This window comes from Bos javanicus, chromosome 5 (assembly GCF_032452875.1).
Source record: "Bos javanicus breed banteng chromosome 5, ARS-OSU_banteng_1.0, whole genome shotgun sequence".
In the NCBI taxonomy this organism is placed as follows: Eukaryota; Metazoa; Chordata; class Mammalia; order Artiodactyla; family Bovidae; genus Bos; species Bos javanicus.
The window spans coordinates 37561977-37582950 of record NC_083872.1 but is presented as its reverse complement, the minus strand read 5'-3'; the positions used below and the strand labels follow the sequence as shown (position 1 = coordinate 37582950).

General features: G+C 39.5%; 2 protein-coding genes across 4 annotated transcripts in view; both read right to left on the bottom strand.

The window, feature by feature from the left end:
* Window positions 1–1137: 1137 nt before the first annotated feature.
* The window catches only part of ADAMTS20 (ADAM metallopeptidase with thrombospondin type 1 motif 20), a 218501-nt gene continuing 198664 nt past the window's right edge, over window positions 1138–20974 (bottom strand). For all 3 annotated transcript variants that reach the window (XM_061416399.1, XM_061416400.1, XM_061416401.1), the window contains 2 exons: window positions 3999–4103; window positions 1138–1449 (listed from right to left, as the gene is read on the bottom strand). In XM_061416399.1, coding sequence (XP_061272383.1) covers window positions 1360–1449; window positions 3999–4103 — 195 coding nt within the window. In that variant the 3' untranslated portion in view covers window positions 1138–1359. The remainder of the gene's footprint in view (window positions 1450–3998; window positions 4104–20974) is intronic.
* LOC133247510 (dnaJ homolog subfamily A member 3, mitochondrial-like) lies at window positions 5241–7306 on the bottom strand. The gene is given in 3 exon segments (XM_061416403.1): window positions 5241–5792; window positions 5795–6853; window positions 6856–7306. Coding segments are annotated over 3 exon segments (1353 nt in total). The 5' UTR covers window positions 6959–7306; the 3' UTR covers window positions 5241–5601.

Sequence of the window (20974 nt, the reverse complement as noted above, 5' to 3'; positions counted from 1 at the left end):
ATTTCTAGAACATGTTATACATTTTGTAATAATGTTTGTAACTGGTTTCAGGCACATAGTGCAAAATACTTCTTTTCTGATACAGAGATCCCTAAATGTTTATTTAACCACACTGGTACAAAATTGCTTTAGTACCTTATATGGTACAGTATACCCCTAATAGTTTGAAAAATAAAAACTTTGTGGGTAAAATTACTATACTACTATTTCCTGGCAAAAATCTATCATTAGATTCAGCTTCCTTGGTTTATAGAGGAGGTTATCATAGAAAAATATTATCTATGATTCTTTTAAAATCAAATGGTTGTATAATACACAATTAAATTATTCACCTAAAAAAATCTTAATACCTGAGCATTTACTCATGAATAGTTAATTTTTATACTATCTTTCATGTTCTGGATTTGAGAGACCTCAGATATAAAATAACTTGAACTCTCTAATAAAAATTTTGCATATGTAAACATAATTTTATGTTTACCAAAACAGGTTCTTCAAAATGTCAATAATTCTTAATTTTCTACTTGATTAATAAAATACAGTACATAACTTTGAGAAAATAAATTTTTTAAGAGTAGACATATAGGCGTATAAGTTATAAAGACATGATAGAATATAAACATTTTAAAAACAATATATTGCTCTTATAAGTACAATCAAATTAGAGGTAGGTGTTTTTAAGTGAAATTCTACTATATCATATCTTATTCTGTATTATACCCACAAAATTTCATGTTTAGTATTTAACCCAACTATATACTTTAATTACAAAACTATATTATATTTTAGGATGATTTTTTTGAAGCACCATAATGCACAGTTAAAAATTAAAGGAAACATAAAACAAGGTATCTAAGCTGTATCAGTAGAAAGTATAATGGCTATGTACTTTTTTGATGTGACCATTGATTTGTTATTCTCCTGACAGATTCAATAATGTTTATGATTTAAGTTCATTTTCCTAATTTTTACTTGCTCCATTTTAACAAGTAGAATAAGCATTTCATTGTACAGTAGGATGTGAGCAGAGATTTACATGTGTGTTTACAGGCATAACATAATTCTGGTCCAGTGCAATCTGTTAACAGCAGTATTATCTTAGCATAGTTCAAACATCCCTGTATGCCCTACCATAAATTATTTCATCCTTTTAAGGATCCTGATTAGAACCATGTATCATTCAGTTTACTTCAAAGGCCTTGAAAAATCAAGCAGTGATTGACTCCTCATGAACATCCTAGAAAAAAGGCACAAATATTTTAGACATAAATCTCAGGAAGGAATAAAAAAAACAAGCACCAGCTATTTGCAGGTTCCAGAGAATGTCTCCTCTTTGGGACACACTTTCCTTCTGAATGTTCATACTACTTGAATTGGGAGACCAGTAGTCATGTGAGGAATACACTTTCCACAGAATCCTCCACATCTGCCATAGACTTTGGTTCCATCCTGAAAAGAGAAGAGGCAGAGATACAGGAGAATCTGTTACATGCTGGTATCTGTGTGCACAAGGCAGAAAAGCAAACGCTTTGAATCATGTGGCTGAAATAATTAGCCAAAGTTTCCTATAACAATTACACTTGAAGTCAAAGATTATGCCATTTCAGGATTAGTTGAAATCTGTGGTCACAGGAATTAGAGAACCCGAGATTCATATTAGCCACTTGATGATTATAAACCACACTTTACGTTAGACAATTCATCTCAATCCATGTATTTTTCATCAAGGTATCTACTTGCTTCAATGAGTTTATTAAAACCTCTCACAATTTGTTGTCCAGTGTTTCTAACAGACTGAATAAAAGAAAGGTATTAGGATTTTATATAAGATTCTCATGGACTGAATAAAAGAAGGATATTATGCAAACTTGACCTTAACTTCAAATATCTCCTGGAAGCATTAGAAACACAGCTTAAAGAAAACATAAAAGGTGATAGAATGGAGGGAAAAAACTGGATTGAAAGTAATACTTATAATTAGACACAGAGTTAGACACAACTTAGTGACTAAACAACAACAAAAAAGGAGATTCTTCTTCGCTTTTTTTTTTTTTTTAGAAAAGCAGAGCTGCTAACTGAGGAATGGGTGGGCAGAGGCTGGTGAAGGAAGTGATGAGGACAGGGTAGATTTTCTTTCCAGACTGTCCTCCAACTTTAGGTCCAAAAGTCAAAAGGCCTTTTGATAGGATGAAACAAAAATAGTTTGAACTCTTATGGTTTCTGCAAAAGGTAAGTTTTGCTTTATTTATTTATGTTTTTCTTTTTTTAATCTAAGGAGGAAGGATAGGAAAGGAAACTGGGTTCCTGAAACTTTTGAGGATAAAGAATGTTTTGAGATCAGGGGCTTTTGAAGTTGCCTCTTCTTTCAGAAGCTTTCTACACTCTAGAGAATCTGAGTAAACAGAGAAGGGGATGGCAGTAAAAATTCCAATTTATATACATTCCTGTCCTCAAATGGATCAAGTAAACCCCTAATCTTGTTTAACTTTACTAGGAAATGAAAATATGTGTTCATTTCCATAAGTACATTTGGGTTTCATAAGTCAGAGTTTCATTCACACCATGTATCAGATCTCAGGAAATACCTTCATGCGCAAAATCTTTGATTGAGGAAGAAATTCTTAATTAAGTAAACAAATAGTCTTTACAATAAAACTTAAATGCGAAAGGAATGATTGTACTAAATATTCATTTTTACTGCTGCCCTTGGCCAGCTGTCATTTAACCAGAAGATACCTAACAACTGGATAAAGTCAGCATTGCACTGTCTAAATTTTATACCTGCTCAGAACATATTTTAACTAAGTAATTGATTTATTTCCATTCTTCTACCCAAAAGGATGAGACCTAAATTTGCCAAATAAATATTTAGAAATAAATAGCCATTTTCAAAGCCTACTGTTTACCCATATGATAGAAATAATACAAATATAAATTCTTTAATTATTAATTAAAACACAATTTCATAATAGTCAGAAATAAAGTATTTTAAAGTCTGCAAATATCAGAAAATTGAATTTAATTTACAAGTAGTATTCATATATAGGAATGAAGTCACTTTTAGCAAAAGAAAGAAAAGTTATAAAACCTTGGAGTCGGCAGGGACTGTTGATGGTACTGATTTAAATGGTGCAATATAGGTGAGAACAGAAATTATAACACAGATCTTGATTTAATGTACATCAGGTCATGCTATCTAAGATGTGGTAATTCTAAGTACCAGGAGCCATCTCATAAGTTTTATGTGCTAGCACACTACACCAGCACCAAAATTAGGAGGACAGCACATTAGATAATACTTTAGATAATACATGTGCTATAGGAAAAATTAAAATCCCAGTGCACCGGCTCTGAGCTCCCTGTCTCATGCATTGAACATGGACTGGTGATCTGTTTCACACATGGTAATATACATGTTTCAGGGCTATTCTCTCAAATCATGACAATATTTTCTAAATAAAGATAGATGAGGAAAATGTTCATACAACCATAAAAATATTCCTAATTCTTGAAGAAACTATAAAGGATGTTCATTAAATGACAAATGACTCCGACATCACTAAATCACTAAATCAAAGCAGTGAGGAAAATAAACCAAAAATTTACCTCTCACTTTGAAATATTAAAATGTAAGTCTTTAATAATTAGAGTATAGCTAAAAAGACTACCTCTTTTTGAAGCACCTGTTTTACAAACCATTAGCCCCAAACTTGAACTACTTAAATCTATATGCTCTGGCACTTGATTTCATGCACAGATATGTATAGCCTAAACATTAATGTGTATATATATAAAACCTCCATAAGCACATGAAAAAAAAAGAACCACATTCCATAATTTCATGTTAGTTATACCTCATCATAATGTAACATACCCCATTATATGAAAGAACTCATTAGTCATTAACTTCATAATTCTGGATTTAAGGTAGAGGAATTTAATACTACTTCACAGCACAGAAGTATTTCAGACAGGCTTTTTGGTCCAGCAGGACTTACCTGTGATCTGTGAATGATCACAGAGGCATAACTGCCCTGAGCCAGCCACTTTGCTGTACTGGATATCTTCATCCCAGTTCCTGCCAAATTAATGCTGAACTGTCCCTTGATTATAAATAAAAAATAAAAAAATAAGACTAGATGGAATTAGTAAAAAAATATTTAAGCATGTACTTGGCTGGAAACACATGATTTGGCATGATCTAAAAAACTTGCCTTTCTAGGTTCTTTAGAAAATGAAAGAACATTGATACAAACCATACACTTTCTTACACTAACGAAATGAACAAGCTAAAGATTTTTTTAACTTATTACAAATAAATCTTCTCAATTACAAGGGAAAACTGAAATAATGCCAGATTGTGTTATTTGTTGAAGAGTAATTCTGTCCAGTCCTTGGACTCTAGCAATTGACAGCTAGAGCTTACATTACTTTTTTTTTTTTTTTTCCAGGTTTTAAATATCTCTTTGCAGTAGATAATCTTATTTACATTGATACAGAATCATTTTACATTCTTAGAGCAGACACTAGCAGATGCTTTATTTTAATAAATTATGGGGGGGAAACAGAAAAGACACTAGTCAGAAGGGTTCTCCATTAGCCTGTCTTGCCACAGCGGGGGGATCTAGAAACACAGGGGAACCTGCACGTCCCAGAAGCCAAGGCTGGGAAATGGTGCTTGGTCTGGCTGGATGCTGGAGAACCTTCGATTGCTGAGACTACGTTCTCCTCTGAACAAACACTCGTATGGGAAAAGACAATGATTCTCAGCATTGAATAATTTAAACATACATCTGAAAACAAGTCAGTAGTGAGTGGTGAGACCCAAGGCCCTGATAGCAGCGGGGCAGGGCTGGGGTTGAGAGGCCCTCAGTCAGCCCCAGACCATGCCAGCTGAGGTCCAACAGAAGGGCAGGAGCCCCACTTACGCGTGCCTTAGAACAACACAACTCCACTGTCGGGGGACAGGGCCACCCTGTCCGTCCTGACGGAGATCACAGCCCATGTGATCAAGAGTGGCCTCTGCAGGGACTGTCCTCTAGGCATCACCCCAGGCCCCAGGCCCCCAGGTTCCAGCTGCTCAGTACCTTTGGGAATTAAAACCAACTCCAGCTGAAGGGTGGGTGACACCAGCGGGGCATGTGCCCCAGGTTCCCGGAAAGGACAACCTGTCAGGAAAGACTCATTCTGGAACGTCCCGGAGGTTTGCTGAGAGGGAAATCAATCACGTCACAACTTGGTGCAGCTTAAGGCTTCATTTTCAAGCTGTAAGCATGGCCTTTAATTCTTTAACCACATTCAGTTCCAAATTAAGAGTTTCAGCTCTGCAGGAAGTGTCCAGCCGTCTGACTTTGCCAGAGCCTGAAGAGGCCAAGTTACCTACCCACAGACAGGAAACTACCAGCCCTGAGGCCAGCCATGCCTGACTGCCCAGGGTCTGTCCCGTCCGCAGTGACCTTCCGTGAAGAGCTGCGTGGTCACGAGAGTTTGCTGTTGCCAAGGCGGCCCGGAGGCCTCTGCAGGCAGGGGCTCAGTGCTGCCGTGGGGAATCCTCCTGCGTCCAAGGTGCCCTGGCCACGAGGAGGTGCTGCTGCTCCCTGCCTAGTTCCCAGTGGACCGTTTTCCAGTGCTTGCGTTGGTGAGGCCGTTCACTGTCCCTTCCACGTCGGTCTCGTCCTCTGCGTAGCTCAGGATCAGGCTCTGCTGCCGGCTTGTCAGTCTCTTTGGAACTCTGATCTTGATGTGAATGTAGTGGTCTCCGTAGCCATAACTGTTAATCCGCGGGATGCCCTCCCACTCATCCGAATCTTCTGATCTGACTGAGTCCCAGGGGGGATCGTCACGTTGATGGTCTCGTACAGGCCCTGCGTTCTGGCGGTGCCCCCGAGGATGGCCTGAGCTATGGAGATGAAGAGGTCCGAGTGGATGTCTGCGCCATCCCTCCGGAACACAGGGCTTTTCTGCACCCTGAATGTGATGAAAATTTCTCGTTTTCCTACAGGCATCCTCACAGTCTGGCCATCCTCAACTCCGGCAGGCACGGGGATCACCACCTTCTTCTTCTGCTTAGCCTGTCCTCCTCCTCTGCACACCACAGAGGGAGAAGTGATGATGGAGCCCCGGCCACCACACCTCCGACACGTGGAGCGCATCACAAAAGGGCCTGTGTTTATGGTTTCCATGCCGGAGCCACCGCAGTAGTGGCAGTGCTGAACTTTGGTTCCGGGCTCGTTCCCTTTGCCATCACACCGCTCACAGGTGTCAGTGATGTTCACGGTGAACTCCTTGTTGACGCCCTTGGCAGCTTGATTGAACGTCAAGTCCATGATGTACTCCTGAGGCTGATTGAACACACTCTGGAAATCGCCAAAGGAGGAGGATGAGAACTCCCCAAAGATCTTCCTGAAGAGCTCCTCTGGGTCAACCGTGGGACCTCCTTTCCAGTAGCTCTGCCCAGAGCTGCCGGCCCCAGGATCGAAGCCAGCGGAGCCATAGGTGTCATACTGTTTCCTCTTCACTTCATCACTCAGGACCTCATAGGCCTCTGCCAGCTGGGAGAATTTCTCCTTGGCTTTGGGATCATCCTTATTCGTGTCTGGGTGATATTTCTTGGCAAGCTGGTAATAGACTTTCTTGATCTTCTGGCTGGCGTTCCGGGGCACTCCTAGTATCTGGTAATAATCTTCTTTAGCCAAATGGGTGCTCGTGTGGAAGGAGGCAGTACAAACAAAAGGGTACCGTTTTATTCCTGTGAAGCTGACACCGGGTCTCAATGTCAGCAGCGCCCCGGGACCGCGACCTCCCAGGGAAGGCGGGAAGGCGGTGACGCTCAAATTGCGGCCCAGCGACGCCCCACCACGCCCCCCATGGGCGGCTGGGCCCCTTTCCCCGCTGCAGCCGGCAGCCGCGGGGTCCCCACAGCCACCAGCAACCAGTGTGTGGAGCGCCGCGCCGCCATCTTGGCCCGGGGACACTTGGAGCTTACATTCCTATAGCATCAGCAACAGCAAGTCTAGATAGAAGGGGCGTCATAGGGACTGGTACCAGACTAGCATTTATCCAGTTTCAATTTTTGACCCCTCATTGCTAATTTCACTGATAAGTTACATCTATTTAATGTATTTCCTTCTGTTATTGTGCCCTTACATCTATCACACAAAAACTATTGAATATAGTATTATGGTCCCAGCTATCACATCCTTTTAAGTACCCAAAAGTGTTATGCAGATATGTGATACCACATGAATTACACACATGGTATGTGAGCCCCCTAGTGGCATTATGGTCTAATTATTTTCAAGACACAAGAACCATTTTATGTCAAAATATTCTAGACTATCACTGTTAAAAACTAAACTTTAAATATCTGTTAAGTAAGAAAGCACATGACTAAAATGGATAAAATTTGTGGCATTCATGTATATGATCTCACAGTACAGAATCACACACTGAAAAGCTGAAGTATTTAATGAATGCTAACTAAGCCTATGCCAATGTTCAATATACATATAGATTTAGAGCTATATTAGGCCAATCTTAGATCACATCACAATATTCTGTGGCCTAGGGCACAGGAATCTTGAGCAAAACTGTGATAAAACATTAAGGATTATGTTATGTGATGGGAAATATTGTCTTTCATGAAAGCAAAAGTAAAATAGATTTCACATATATTTGTAATATAAATTACTACAATTGCTAAAAATTATGTATCAATTCAGTTTATTAAGTTATATTTCTTATCAATCACATACTTATTTAAAATCAAAATAGATTCAAATGTATTTATAATACAATGATAATATATGCAGAATTTTCCCCAAAACAGAAATAATTTGTTTTAGATAAATTCCAAAGAAAGTTTATTATTATATACATCATTTGGTTATGGAATTTAAAATACCTGTATGTTTGCTTCATTGATGTAATCCTAGATTCCAAAAGAAGGCCTAGGAACCCAGTGTGTGTGTGTGCTTAGTCACTTAGTCATGTCCAACTCTTTGCGACCCCATGAACTATAGTCCTCCAGACTCCTCTGTCTATGGGGATTCTCCAGGCAAGAATACTGGAATGGGTTGCCACGCCCTCCTCCAGAGGATCTTCCCAACCCAGGAATCAAACCCAGGCTTACACATTGCAGGAGGATTCTTTACCAGCTGAGCCACCAGGGAAGCCAAAGAATACTGGAGTGGGTAGCCTATCCCTTCTCCAGCAGATCTTCCCAACCAAGGAATTGAACTGGGGTTTCCTGCATTGCAGGTGGATTCTTTACCAGCTGAGCTACCAGGGAAGCCCATTAGGGAGGTAGGCAGCAGCCAAATTATGCAGAGACTTCAGGGTATGTCAGAGGTGTTAGATTTTATATGAAGAAAAGGCCTGCATTGCAGGCAGATTCTTTACTATCTGAGCCATCAGGAAGGCCCATTCAGGTACTCAGAAAGTGTTTTTAAATGGATGAATTAAGTGCAATATTATAAATATTAAATTTTAGCACCATAAAAGTTAATATATAAATACATATCTAAACCCTTTATACTTGTGATAATGAATGACATTAACACTAGACACATCAGAATTTTATATTAGTAAATATTTAAATTAAAACTAATTCTAAGGATATATTCTATTATTTGATACTTAGTCATCTGATACAGGTTTTGGACTAAATACTTAATCCCACATTAACTCATAAGTCAGCTTCTTGCCAAACAAAAGAAATGGAAATATATTCTGTGAAGTAGCTCTTCTGTAACTAACCATTTATGGCACTCTTGTTGTGTCTTGCAGTATTTTCACAACTTAATATTTATCATTTACCTCCCTGCTCAACCCTGCTGGGAAGCATTCAAATGTATATACACTGGAAGTGAAAGAAAAAAAATCCAACTGAGTAATGAGAGAGTCAAGTGGTCATTAACACAATCAGTTGGATCTAGAAATATCTATTGCTTCTTTCCTCCAGATTAATTTTCAAGAGCTTTGCTTACGTCTTTAGTCCTTCTTCAAAAGCTACATAATGGTACTAAGAAGTAGAAAAACAGATCATCTGAAACTGGGGATGATATCAATTGAGGTAAAAATACATTTCATTCATTTGTTCAAAATTGAGTGGCAGACTTGGTGTCAAGTAGCCACAGGAGTGGAAAGGTCAATCCTTATCCCAATTCCCAAGAAGGGCAGTACTAAAGAATGTTCAAACCACCAAACAATTGCACTCATCTCCCATGCTAGTAATGTTATGCTTAAAATCCTGCATGCTAGGCTTCAGCATTATGTGAACTGAGAACTTCCAGATGTTCAAGCTGGGTTTAGAAAAGGCAGAGGAACCAGAGACCAAATTGCCAACATTTGCTGGATCACAGAGAAAGCAAGGGAATTCTAGAAAAACATCTACCTCTGTTGCATTCACTGTGCTAAAGCCTTCAACTCTGTGGATAATAACAAACTGTGGAAAACTCTTAAAGAGACAGGAATACCAAACCATCTTACCGGTCTCTTGAGAAACCTGTATGCCGGTCAAGAAGCAACAGTTAGAATCTTATACAGAACAACTGACTGGTTCAAGATTGAGAAAGGAGTACGATAAGGCCTATTTACTGTCACCCTGTTTATATAACTTATAAGCCGAGCACATCATGAGAAATGCTGGGTTGGATGAATTACAAGCTGGAATCAAGATTACCAGGAGAAACACCAACAACCTCAGATATGTGGATGGTACCACTCTAATGGCAGAAAGTGAAGAGGAACAAAACAACCTCTTGATGAGGGTGAAGGAGAAGAGTGAAAAGGCCAGCTTAAAATGAAATAGTTAAAAAACTAAGATCATAGCAACCGGCCCATCACTTCATGGCAAACAGAAGGGGAAAAGGTGGAAGCAGTGACTGATTTCCTCTTCTTGGGCTCTAAAATCACTGCAGACATTGACTGCAGCCATGAAATCAGAAGACAACTCTGGGAGATGCTGAGAGACAAGAAAGCCTGATGTGCTGCAGTCCATGGGGTCACAAAGAGTCAGACACAACTTGGTGACTGAATAACAACAACTATGGGAGTACAGAGAAAGGTCTTAGTCTTGATCTGAGAAGGGAAGCATGGACTGATGGTTGCCAGAGGTAGGAGTCAAGAGGAAGGGAAGTGTGTGAGGGTGGACAAAAAAGAAAACCTTCCAGTGACAAGATGAATCACAAGTGGAAGTAAGGTGATTCCAAAGAACTAAGATTTCAACAAATAGGAATGTCTTCCTTGAATAATTAGCTTCATTAAAGGAAAATATACTTATGGATACAGAGGGAAAGCATAGAAATAGATGCAAGCTTTAAAGTTCCACTTCTTGGACTGACTGCTTGGTTCATACATCCCCATTATGTCATTAGGTTTTACAGTTTTAAAGTTTGTCCCCATAGTGGCTGTACTAGTTTGCATTCCCACCAACAGTGTAAGAGGGTTCCCTTTTCTCCACACCCTCTCCAGCATTTATTATTTGTAGACTTTTGGATCGCAGCCATTCTGACTGGTGTGAAATGGTACCTCATAGTGGTTTTGATTTGCATTTCTCTGATAATGAGTGATGTTGAGCATCTTTTCTTGTGTTTGTTAGCCATCTGTATGTCTTCATTGGAGAAATGTCTATTTAGTTCTTTGGCCCATTTTTTGATTGGGTCATTTATTTTTCTGGAGTTGAGCTGTAGGAGTTGCTTGTATATTTTTGAGATTAATTGTTTGTCAGTTGCTTCATTTGCTATTATTTTCTCCCATTCTGAAGGCTGTCTTTTCACCTTGCTAATAGTTTCCTTTGATGTGCAGAAGCTTTTAAGGTTAATTAGGTCCCATTTGTTTATTTTTGCTTTTATTTCCAATATTCTGGGAGGTGGGTCATAGAGGATCCTGCTGTGATGTATGTCGGAGAGTGTTTTGCCTATGTTCTCCTCTAGGAGTTTTATGGTTTCTGGTCTTACGTTTAGATCTTTAATCCACTTTGAGTTTATTTTTGTGTATGGTGTTAGAAAGTGGTCTAGTTTCATTCTTTTATAAGTGGTTGACCAGATTTCCCAGCAGCACTTGTTAAAGAGATTGTCTTTAATCCATTGTATATTCTTGCCTCCTTTGTCAAAGATAAGGTGTCCATATGTGTGTGGATTTATCTCTGGGCTTTCTATTTTATTCCATTGATCAATATTTCTGTCTTTGTGCCAGTACCATACTGTCTTGATAACTGTGGCTTTGTAGTAGAGCCTGAAGTCAGGTAGGTTGATCCCTCCAGTTCCATTCTTCTTTCTCAAGATCGCTTTGGCTATTCGAGGTTTTTTGTATTTCCATACAAATTGTGAAATTATTTGTTCTAGCTCTGTGAAGAATACTGTTGGTAGCTTGATAGGGATTGCATTGAATCTACAAATTGCTTTGGGTAGTATACTCATTTTCACTATATTGATTCTTCCAATCCATGAACATGGTATATTTCTCCATCTATTAGTGTCCTCTTTGATTTCTTTCACTAGTGTTTTATAGTTTTCTATATATAGGTCTTTAGTTTCTTTAGGTAGATATATTCCTAAGTATTTTATTCTTTCCGTTGCAATGGTGAATGGAATTGTTTCCTTAATTTCTCTTTCTGTTTTCTCATTATTAGTGTATAGGAATGCAAGGGATTTCTGTGTGTTGATTTTATATCCTGCAACTTTACTATAGTCATTGATTATTTCTAGTAATTTTCTGGTGGAATCTTTAGGGTTTTCTATGTAAAGGATCATGTCATCTGCAAATAGTGAGAGTTTTACTTCTTTTCCAATTTGGATTCCTTTTATTTCTTTTTCTGCTCTGATTGCTGTGGCCAGAACAGTGTGGAGATTCCTTAAAAAACTGGAAATAGAACTGCCTTATGATCCAGCAATCCCACTGCTGGGCATACACACTGAGGAAACCAGAAGGGAAAGAGACACGTGTACCCCAATGTTCATCGCAGCATTGTTTATAATAGCCAGGACATGGAAGCAACCTAGATGTCCATCAGCAGATGAATGGACAAGAAAGCAGTGGTACATATACACAATGGAGTATTACTCAGCCATTCAAAAGAATACATTTGAATCAGTTCTAATGAGGTGGATGAAACTGGAGCCTATTATACAGAGTGAAGTAAGCCAGAAGGAAAAACATAAATACAGTATACTAACGCATATATATGGAATTTAGAAAGATGGTAACAATAACCCTGTGTACGAGACAGCAAAAGAGACACTGATGTATAGAACAGTCTTATGGACTCTGTGGGAGAGGGAGAGGGTGGGAAGATTTGGGAGAATGGCATTGAAACATGTAAAATATCATGTAAGAAACGAGTTGCCAGTCCAGGTTCGATGCACGATACTGGATGCTTGGGGCTAGTGCACTGGGACGACCCAGAGGGATGGTATGGGGAGGGAGGAAGGAGGAGGGTTCAGGATGGGGAACACATGTATACCTGTGGCGGATTCATTTTGATATTTGGCAAAACTAATACAATTATGTAAAGTTTAAAAATAAAACAAAATTAGAAAAAAAATAAATAAAGTTTGTCCCATCTATTTTACTATGAAAGGGATCTAATGCATTCCAAAAAGAGAACTGATTCTAAAATTTATATAACTTTATATTTATATTTATTTTATAAAGAAATTAAAATAATTAAAACAAGTTTGAAAAAAAAAAGAATAAAGTTAAAGGACCCACACTACCTTGTTTTAACACTTATTATAAGGCTATCACTGGAAAAGGGCATGGCAACCCACTTCAGTATTCTTGCCTGGAGAACCCCATGGACAGAGGGGCCTGCTAGGCTTCAGTCCATAGGGATGCAAAGAGCCAGACACAATCGAGCCAGACACAATTTAGCACACATGTGAGCATAAAGCTGTCACAGGTGGTGCTAGTGTTAAAGAACCTGCCTGCCAATGCAGGAGATATAAGAGATGTGGGTTTAATCCCTGGGATGGGAAAATCTCCTGGAGTAAGAAATGGCAACATGCTCCAGTATTCTTGCCTGGAAAATTCTACGGACAGAGGAGCCTATCAGGCTATGGTCCATGGGGTCAAAGAGTCAGATGCAACTGAGCACACACACACATCCACACCCAAACATAAAGCTATCATAACCAAGGCAGTGCTGTGATGGTGAGAGAGAGACATGGATCAGAACAGAGAGTCAGAAACAGACTCAAAATATGTGCAATTGACACATGCCACACCACATGGCAAGTGGAATCTTAGTTCCCTGACTAGAGATAGAACCTGTAGCCACTGCATTGGAAGCACAGATTCTTAAACACTGAACCACCAAGGAAGTCCCCTCCATTTGATTTTTGACAAAGGTGGAAAGGAGAGAAACAACTGCCTTCTCAACAAGTGGTGTTAGGACAATTGGATGTCTATAGGCAAAACTCTTCCAACTTCATACAAAATTAGTTCAAAATCAATCATAGGTCTAGATGTAAAACATACAACTATAAATTTTTTTAAGAAAACATAGCAGAAAATCTTTGTAACTAGGACTAAGTCAAAGAGTTCTTAAATATGACACTAAATGTCATAAAGAAAAAAAATGGTAAATTTGAATTCATTAAACTTTAAAACCTCCACTTAAGTATAAGACACTAAAGAAAAAGAAGAGATAAGGTCCAGACCATGAGTGAAACATTTGCAAACCTTATATACAACAAAAGATTTGTATCCAGACTATATACAGAACTTTCAGGACTTCCCTGGTAGTACAGTGGATAAGAATCTGCCTGCCAATGCAGGGGACACAGATGTAGAAAGATTTGCTCCTTGGTGTAAGAAGATTCCACATGCCATGGGGCAACTAAGCCCATGCACTTGGAGCCCATACTCGACGACAAGATAAACCACTGCAATGAGAAGAACACACACCACAACTAGAGAGAAACCCCTGCCACCACAGCTAGAGAAAGCTGATGAGCAGCAACAAAGACCCAGGGAAGCCAAAAATTAATTAACTAATTTTAAAAAAAGAACTGTCAAAACTATAAACATTAATGAACAATTAGGAAACAAACAACTTAATTGTTTAGATGAGAAAAGACTTGGATATACACTTTACCAAAAAGGATACTCAGATGACAAATAAGCACATGAAAGATGCTTAACATTATTGCTGCTGCTGCTGCTAAGTCGCTTCAGTCGTGCCCGACTCTGTGCGACCCCATAGACGGCAGCCCACTAGGCTCCTCTGTCCCTGGGATTCTCCAGGCAAGAATACTGGAGTGGGTTGCCTTAACATTATTAGTGAAATATAAATTAAAACTACAAAAAGATATCACTGAAGATGGAGAAATAAAAAACTTGACATTACTAAGTGCTAACAAAGAAGAAAAACAACTAGAAATTTAATCTTTGCTGATGGGAATTTTAAAATGGTACAGTCACTGTATCAAACAGTTTGGATGGGGGGTGGGTAGGAGGGAGGTCCAAGAAGGCCGGGATACATGTATACTCATGACTGATTCACATGGCCGTACAGTGAAAACCAATACAACATTGTAGAGCAGTTATTCTTCAATTAAAAATAAACTAAAACAACAAAAATAAACTAGTTTGCAAGTTTCCTATAAAGTTAAACATACATATACCATATGACCCTACAATCTCACTCACAGGCATTTATCCCAGAGAAATGAAAATACATGTACACACAAAAACCTGTACACAAACGAGCATATCCACTCTATCCATAATTTCCAAATTCTATAAACAACCCATTTTCTTCCAACAAATGAACCCTGTAGGATAACTGTATGACATCTGATTGATGAAACAATGCTTAGCAATGAAAAGGAACAAATTATTGACACATGCAGCATGCAAAAAACAGATGGACCTCAAAAGCATTACATTGACCAATGTAATGAGAAGGAGGCCAATCTCAAGAGGTTACACATTGTGTGACTTCAATTCTATGACATTTCTATGTCATCCCAGAAAATGCAAAATTAAAGCAATGAAGAAAAGATCAGTGTTTACCAGGAGGTAGGTGGGAGGAAGGAATTGACTCCATGGAGGAAGTGTGAGGGAGTTGTTCTATATTCAGATTATGGTGCTAACAACATGAATTTGCATACATGTTTCAAACTGTATACTAATAAAGGCAATTTTACTGTTAGCTTTTTCAATTTAAAATGTGAATGGATATAACATCTAAAGAAAAAAACATTCCAATTGACTTGAAAGCAAAACCCAACTACATTCTATATGTAAGAAACACATTTCAAACAAAGTGACTCAGAAAAGCAAAAATTAAAAGTATGTGCGGCAGTGAAGAGAGAATTACTGTGCTGACTTACGGTGATTGTCTTAAAAAAATTAAAATAAATTAATTAATTTTTAAAAAAAGGATGTGCAAGACTACACGGACTTCCCAAGTAGTGCCAGTGCTAAAGAACCTGCCTGCCAATGCAGGAGACAGAAGAGATGTGGGTTTGATCCCTGGGTCAAGAAGATACCCTGGAAAGGGACACGGCAATCCACTCCAGTATTCTTGTGTGTAAAATCCCATGGACAGAGGAGCCTGGTGGGGTTATAGTTCACAGGGTTGGAAAGAGTTGCACATGACTGAGGTGACTTTGCACACACACATGCATGCAAGAGTATACCTGGAAACTGGGCATAAAAAGAGAGCAAGTGAAGCAAATCCTGATAATGTAAAATAGAATTCAAGTCTGAAATCAGGAAAACATGACAAGGAAGTGCTGAAAACCATGATCCACAATGAAGATATAGCACATGAATATTATACACCAAATAACACAGCTACTTTTATGAAGCATAACTACAGGAGATGAAAGGAGACATAGGTAGAAACACCCTAATAATAGGAAATTGTAATATACCACTTTTAGCAACAAGATAGGTCAAGAGGACAAGAATAAGGAGAAAGAGGATCTAAGCAATATAATCAAAAGGGTATGCATATATATCTAACTCGACACATTATAACAAAGGATACACATTCAAAATATTTAAAAACTGGCTCCAAATACTCAAAATGTATGCTGGCCATGATCCTTTGGCACTGGGCATTTCTCCTGTTCTCGTATAATCAATATTAATTACAAAATAGCTAAAGAGATACACATTGGGGATTTCTCTTTTTTGTGGCTCTGTGAAAAGTACCAAACATTTTACTTCACTTCACTTTTGATATATGTATTCTAAAGTCACATCACACTCCTTAACTTCATCTTATATTACAATGTGGCAAAGTTTATTTTCCCTGAATATTGCCATATGTGTCCATTCTCTTTTTAGCATTTATGTCCTGGGGTGCCCTGTCATATGCAAACACAGAGGATGTGGTTTGGATGAATGCTAAACAACAGAATAAGTTCTTTCTGTGACATTAAACATCTGGAGAGTATTCATGAAAATGTTGTATAAATTAACACAGAATCTGGTTTATATATTTGACAGAATATCTTCAAGAATACTGGGCAGTTTGTACTCTTAGTAACAGTAACTTCAGGCAATTGGACACAGACTGGGAAAAAAATGGGCATATCTTTTTTTGGAAGCACATACTTATGCCCAGTAACATCTAATTTTGGAAATAAAGCTTTGTGTTCCAGAAATGCCTAGAGAACTCTGTGGGGAAGACATCTCACCTTGATGAGCAGGAGGAGCATTTTATTACTATAATGATGCTGCCTTTGACTTTCTCAAGGATCTTAGAAAGGTTGTTGACACAGAGTGTCTCTTTCTCCAACTGTAAACTGGGGTTACCTAGTTTATAACTACAAACTCTCTCAAGATATTGTAGGGGAAAATGACCATTTATTACTTATTTGTGTATCAGTCTCCTGTGAAATTTATTGATGTCTCATTGACCAGGGGCTTCTGAGGTGGTGCAGGGGTAAGGAATCTGCAAGAGATGCAAGAGACAAGGGTTCAGTATCTGAGTTGAGAAGACTCCTGGAGAAGGAAATGGCAACTCACTCCAACATTCTTTCCCGGGAAATCCCATGAACAGAGGTATAGTCCATGGGATCACAAAGAGTCGGACACAACTGAGTGACTGAGCACAGCCATAAATGTTTGTTTACAAGTCTCTATGTGAACATATGTCATACATCTTCTCATTTTCCAGACCTTATTCAATTCAACATGTTATACAAAGGACCAGCTTTCCAGAACTTCATGATCTTCCCAAAATGATGGTACCTTGTAGCAGACTCTTCACATCTCTAGGTGGCATCTTCAATTTCCTTCTCTCTGATCATATCAAGTACATGACCAAAAGGAAGAGATTAGAAGGAAAACGGATTATTGGACAAAGCTGACCAGTCTTGACATGAGTTGGTCATTGGAGAATGAATAATCTCCATTTAAAAGAGTAAAAATGGAAATGTTATTTAAAAATACATATATGAGGGAAAAGATTGTTTAGAGCAGTAAAAGTTTAAGATTACACATCCTTGACCTTGGAACAGGTGTTCAAAGAGATGCAATATAAAACTTCAGAAGGGGGAGTTCATCAGGGGAAACACAGTCCTGGGCAAAGAACTAAATAAAAGATGTAGGTCAGAGAGTCATCATCTTGGAGAGAGACCAATCGTCTGGTAGACCAACATGAGAGAAGGAGAGAAAGAGAAGAATGGACATGAATCAAGCTGCCCAGGCTCAAAGATTGAGTGAGACCTTGAGATTCCTCTGAAAAGTTATCTACCTTAAAAAACAGAGCCAAGAAAGGGAGCACTTTTGGAATGACAATTTGAAGAGACCTGTGGACTAAAGAGTGAAACATAGGGAAAGACAGGAATAGAGGGGAATTTCCTCAACTTGATAAAGAAAATATACCAAAAGTCTGTAGCCAACAATTCAGTTAATGATGGAAGTTTGACTGCTTTCCCCCTAAGATCAGAAGCAATTAAAGCATATTCACTATTGCCACTCTTCAAAATGCTAGAAGTTACAGACATATGTACTAATATGATTCTACTTATATAATAGACAAAAAAAGACAAAAATTACGGAAAGGAAGACTAGATTAGTGGTTTCTAGGGGATAAGGTGAAGCTGGTGGTGCAAGGGGAGTAGTTGTCATTATAAAAGTCCTTGTGATGATGAAAATGTTCTGTATCTTGATGTAGTGGTGTCAATATCCTAATTGCAATATTATACTATAATCCTATAAGATGTTACCATTTGGGGATACTGGGTACATGGGATCCCTGTATTATTTCTTAGAGCTACACGTCAACGGTTATCTCAGAACAAAATGTTTGATTTCAAGCAATAAAAAAATTATAAAATACAACAACCATTTAAATTCTCTTGAAATCACTGGTGCACTAAGCACAGGCAGCTGCAACCGGCCCACTAAGCGTGGCTGTGAGGAGCTACCCCGCGGCCAAGGTCAGGGGCAGAAGCCGGGAGGACCCCATGCCTGAAGGGTGGCGGCCAAGAGGAGTTACCCCACATCCAAGAGGAGTTACCCCACGGCCTTGGAATATGTCCGAGGTCAGGGGCAGCGTCTGAGAGTGCCAGGCTGCGATGGCGCAGGAATGGCCAAGAGGAGCTACCCCGCATCCGAGGTCAGGGGCCGCGGCCAGGAAGAGCTACCCCATGCCCCCAAGCCCGAGGCCAGGGGCTGCAGCCGGGAGGAGCAACCCCACGCCTGAGGCCAGGGGCAGCGGCCGGGAGGACCAACCCCACGTCCAAGGAGCAGTGGCTGTGTGGGCGCAGGAGGGCCTAGAGGAGCTATCCCATGTTGAAGGTCAGGAAGGGTGGCGGTGAGGAGATACCCCTCGTCCAAGGTAAGGAGCAGTGGCTGCGCTTTGCTGGAGCAGCCCTGGAGAGATACACCACGCCCAAGGTAAGAGAAACCCAAGTAAGACGGTAGGTGTTGCAAGAGGGCATCAGAGGGCAGACACACTGAAACCATACTCACAGAAAACTAGTCAATCTAATCACACTAGGACCACAGCCTTGTCTAACTCAATGAAACTAAGCCATGCCCATGGGGCAACCCAAGATGGGCGGGTCATGGTGGAGAGATCTGACAGAATGTGGTCCACTGGAGAAGGGAATGGCAAACCACTTCAGTATTCTTGCCTTGTGAACCCCATGAACAGTATGAAAAGGCAAAATGATTGGATACTGAAAGAGGAACTCTGCAGATCATTAGGTGCCCAATATGCTACTGAAGATCAGTGGAGAAATAACTCCAGAAAGAATGAAGGGATGGAGCCAAAGCAAAAACAATACCCAGCTGTGGATGTGACTGGTGATAGAAGCAAGGTCCGATGCTATAAAGAGCAATATTGCATAGGAACCTGGAATGTCAGGTCCATGAATCAAGGCAAATTGGAAGTGGTCAAACAAGAGATGGCAAGAGTGAATGTCGACATTCTAGGAATCAGTGAACTAAAATGGACTGGAATGGGTAAATTTAACTCAGATGACCATTATATCTACTACTGCGGGCAGGAATCCCTCAGAAGAAATGGAGTAGCCATCATGGTCAACAAAAGAGTCCGAAATGCAGTACTTGGATGCAATCTCAAAAACGACAGAATGATCTCTGTTCTTTTCCAAGGCAAACCATTCAATATCACAGTAATCGAAGTCTATGCCCCAACCAGTAATGCTGAAGAAGCTGAAGTTGTACAGTTCTGTGAAGACCTACAAGACCTTTTAGAACTAACACCCCAAAAAGATGTCTTTTTCATTATAGGGGACTGGAATGCAAAAGTAGGAAGTCAAGAAACACCTGGACTAACAGGCAAATTTGGCCTTGGAATAAGGAATGAAGCAGGGCAAAGACTAATAGAGTTTTGCCAAGAAAATGCACTGGTCATAACAAACACCCTCTTCCAACAACACAAGAGAAGACTCTACACATGGATATCACCAGATGGTCAACACCGAAATCAGATTGATTATATTCTTTGCAGCCAAAGATGGAGAAGCTCTATACAGTCAGCAAAAACAAGACCGGGAGCTGTCTGTGGCTCAGATCATGAACTCCTTATTGCCAAATTCAGACTTAAATTGAAGAAATTAGGGAAAACCACTAGACCATTCAGGTATGACCTAAATCAAATCCCTTATGATTATACAGTGGAAGTGAGAAATAAATTTAAGGGACTAGATCTGATAGATAAAGTGCCTGATGAACTATGGAATGAGGTTCGTGACACTGTACAGGAGACAGGGATCAACACCATCCCCATGGAAAAGAAATGCAAAAAGCAAAATGGCTGTCTGGGTAGGCCTTACAAACAGCTGTGAAAAGAAGAGAAGTGAAAAGCAAAGGAGAAAAGGAAAGATATAAGCATCTGAATGCAGAGTTCCAAAGAATAGCAAGAAGAGATAAGAAAGCCTTCTTCAGTGATCAATGCAAAGAAATAGAGGAAAACAACAGAATGGGAAAGACTAAAGATCTCTTCAAGAAAATTAGAGATACCAAGGGAACATTTCATGCAAAGATGGGCTCAATAAAGGACAGAAATAGTATGGACCTAACAGAAGCAGAAGATATTAAGAAGAGATGGCAAGAATACACAGAACTGTACAAAAAAGAGCTTCACGACCCAGATAATCACGATGGTGTGACCACTGACCTAGAGCCAGACATCCTGGAATGTGAAGTCAAGTGGGCCTTAGAAAGCATCACTACGAACAAAGCTAATGGAGGTGATGGAATTCCAGTTGAGCTATTCCAAATCCTGAAAGATGATGCTGTGAAAGTGCTGCACTCAATATGCCAGCAAATGTGGAAAACTCAGCAGTGGCCACAGGACTGGAAAAGGTCAGTTTTCATTCCAATCCCAAAGAAATGCAATGCCAAAGAATGCTCAAACTACTGCACAATTGCACTCATCTCACATGCTAGTAAACTAACGCTCAAAATTCTCCAAGCCAGGCTTCAGCAATATGTGAACCGTGAACTTCCTGATGTTCAAGCTGGTTTTAGAAAAGGC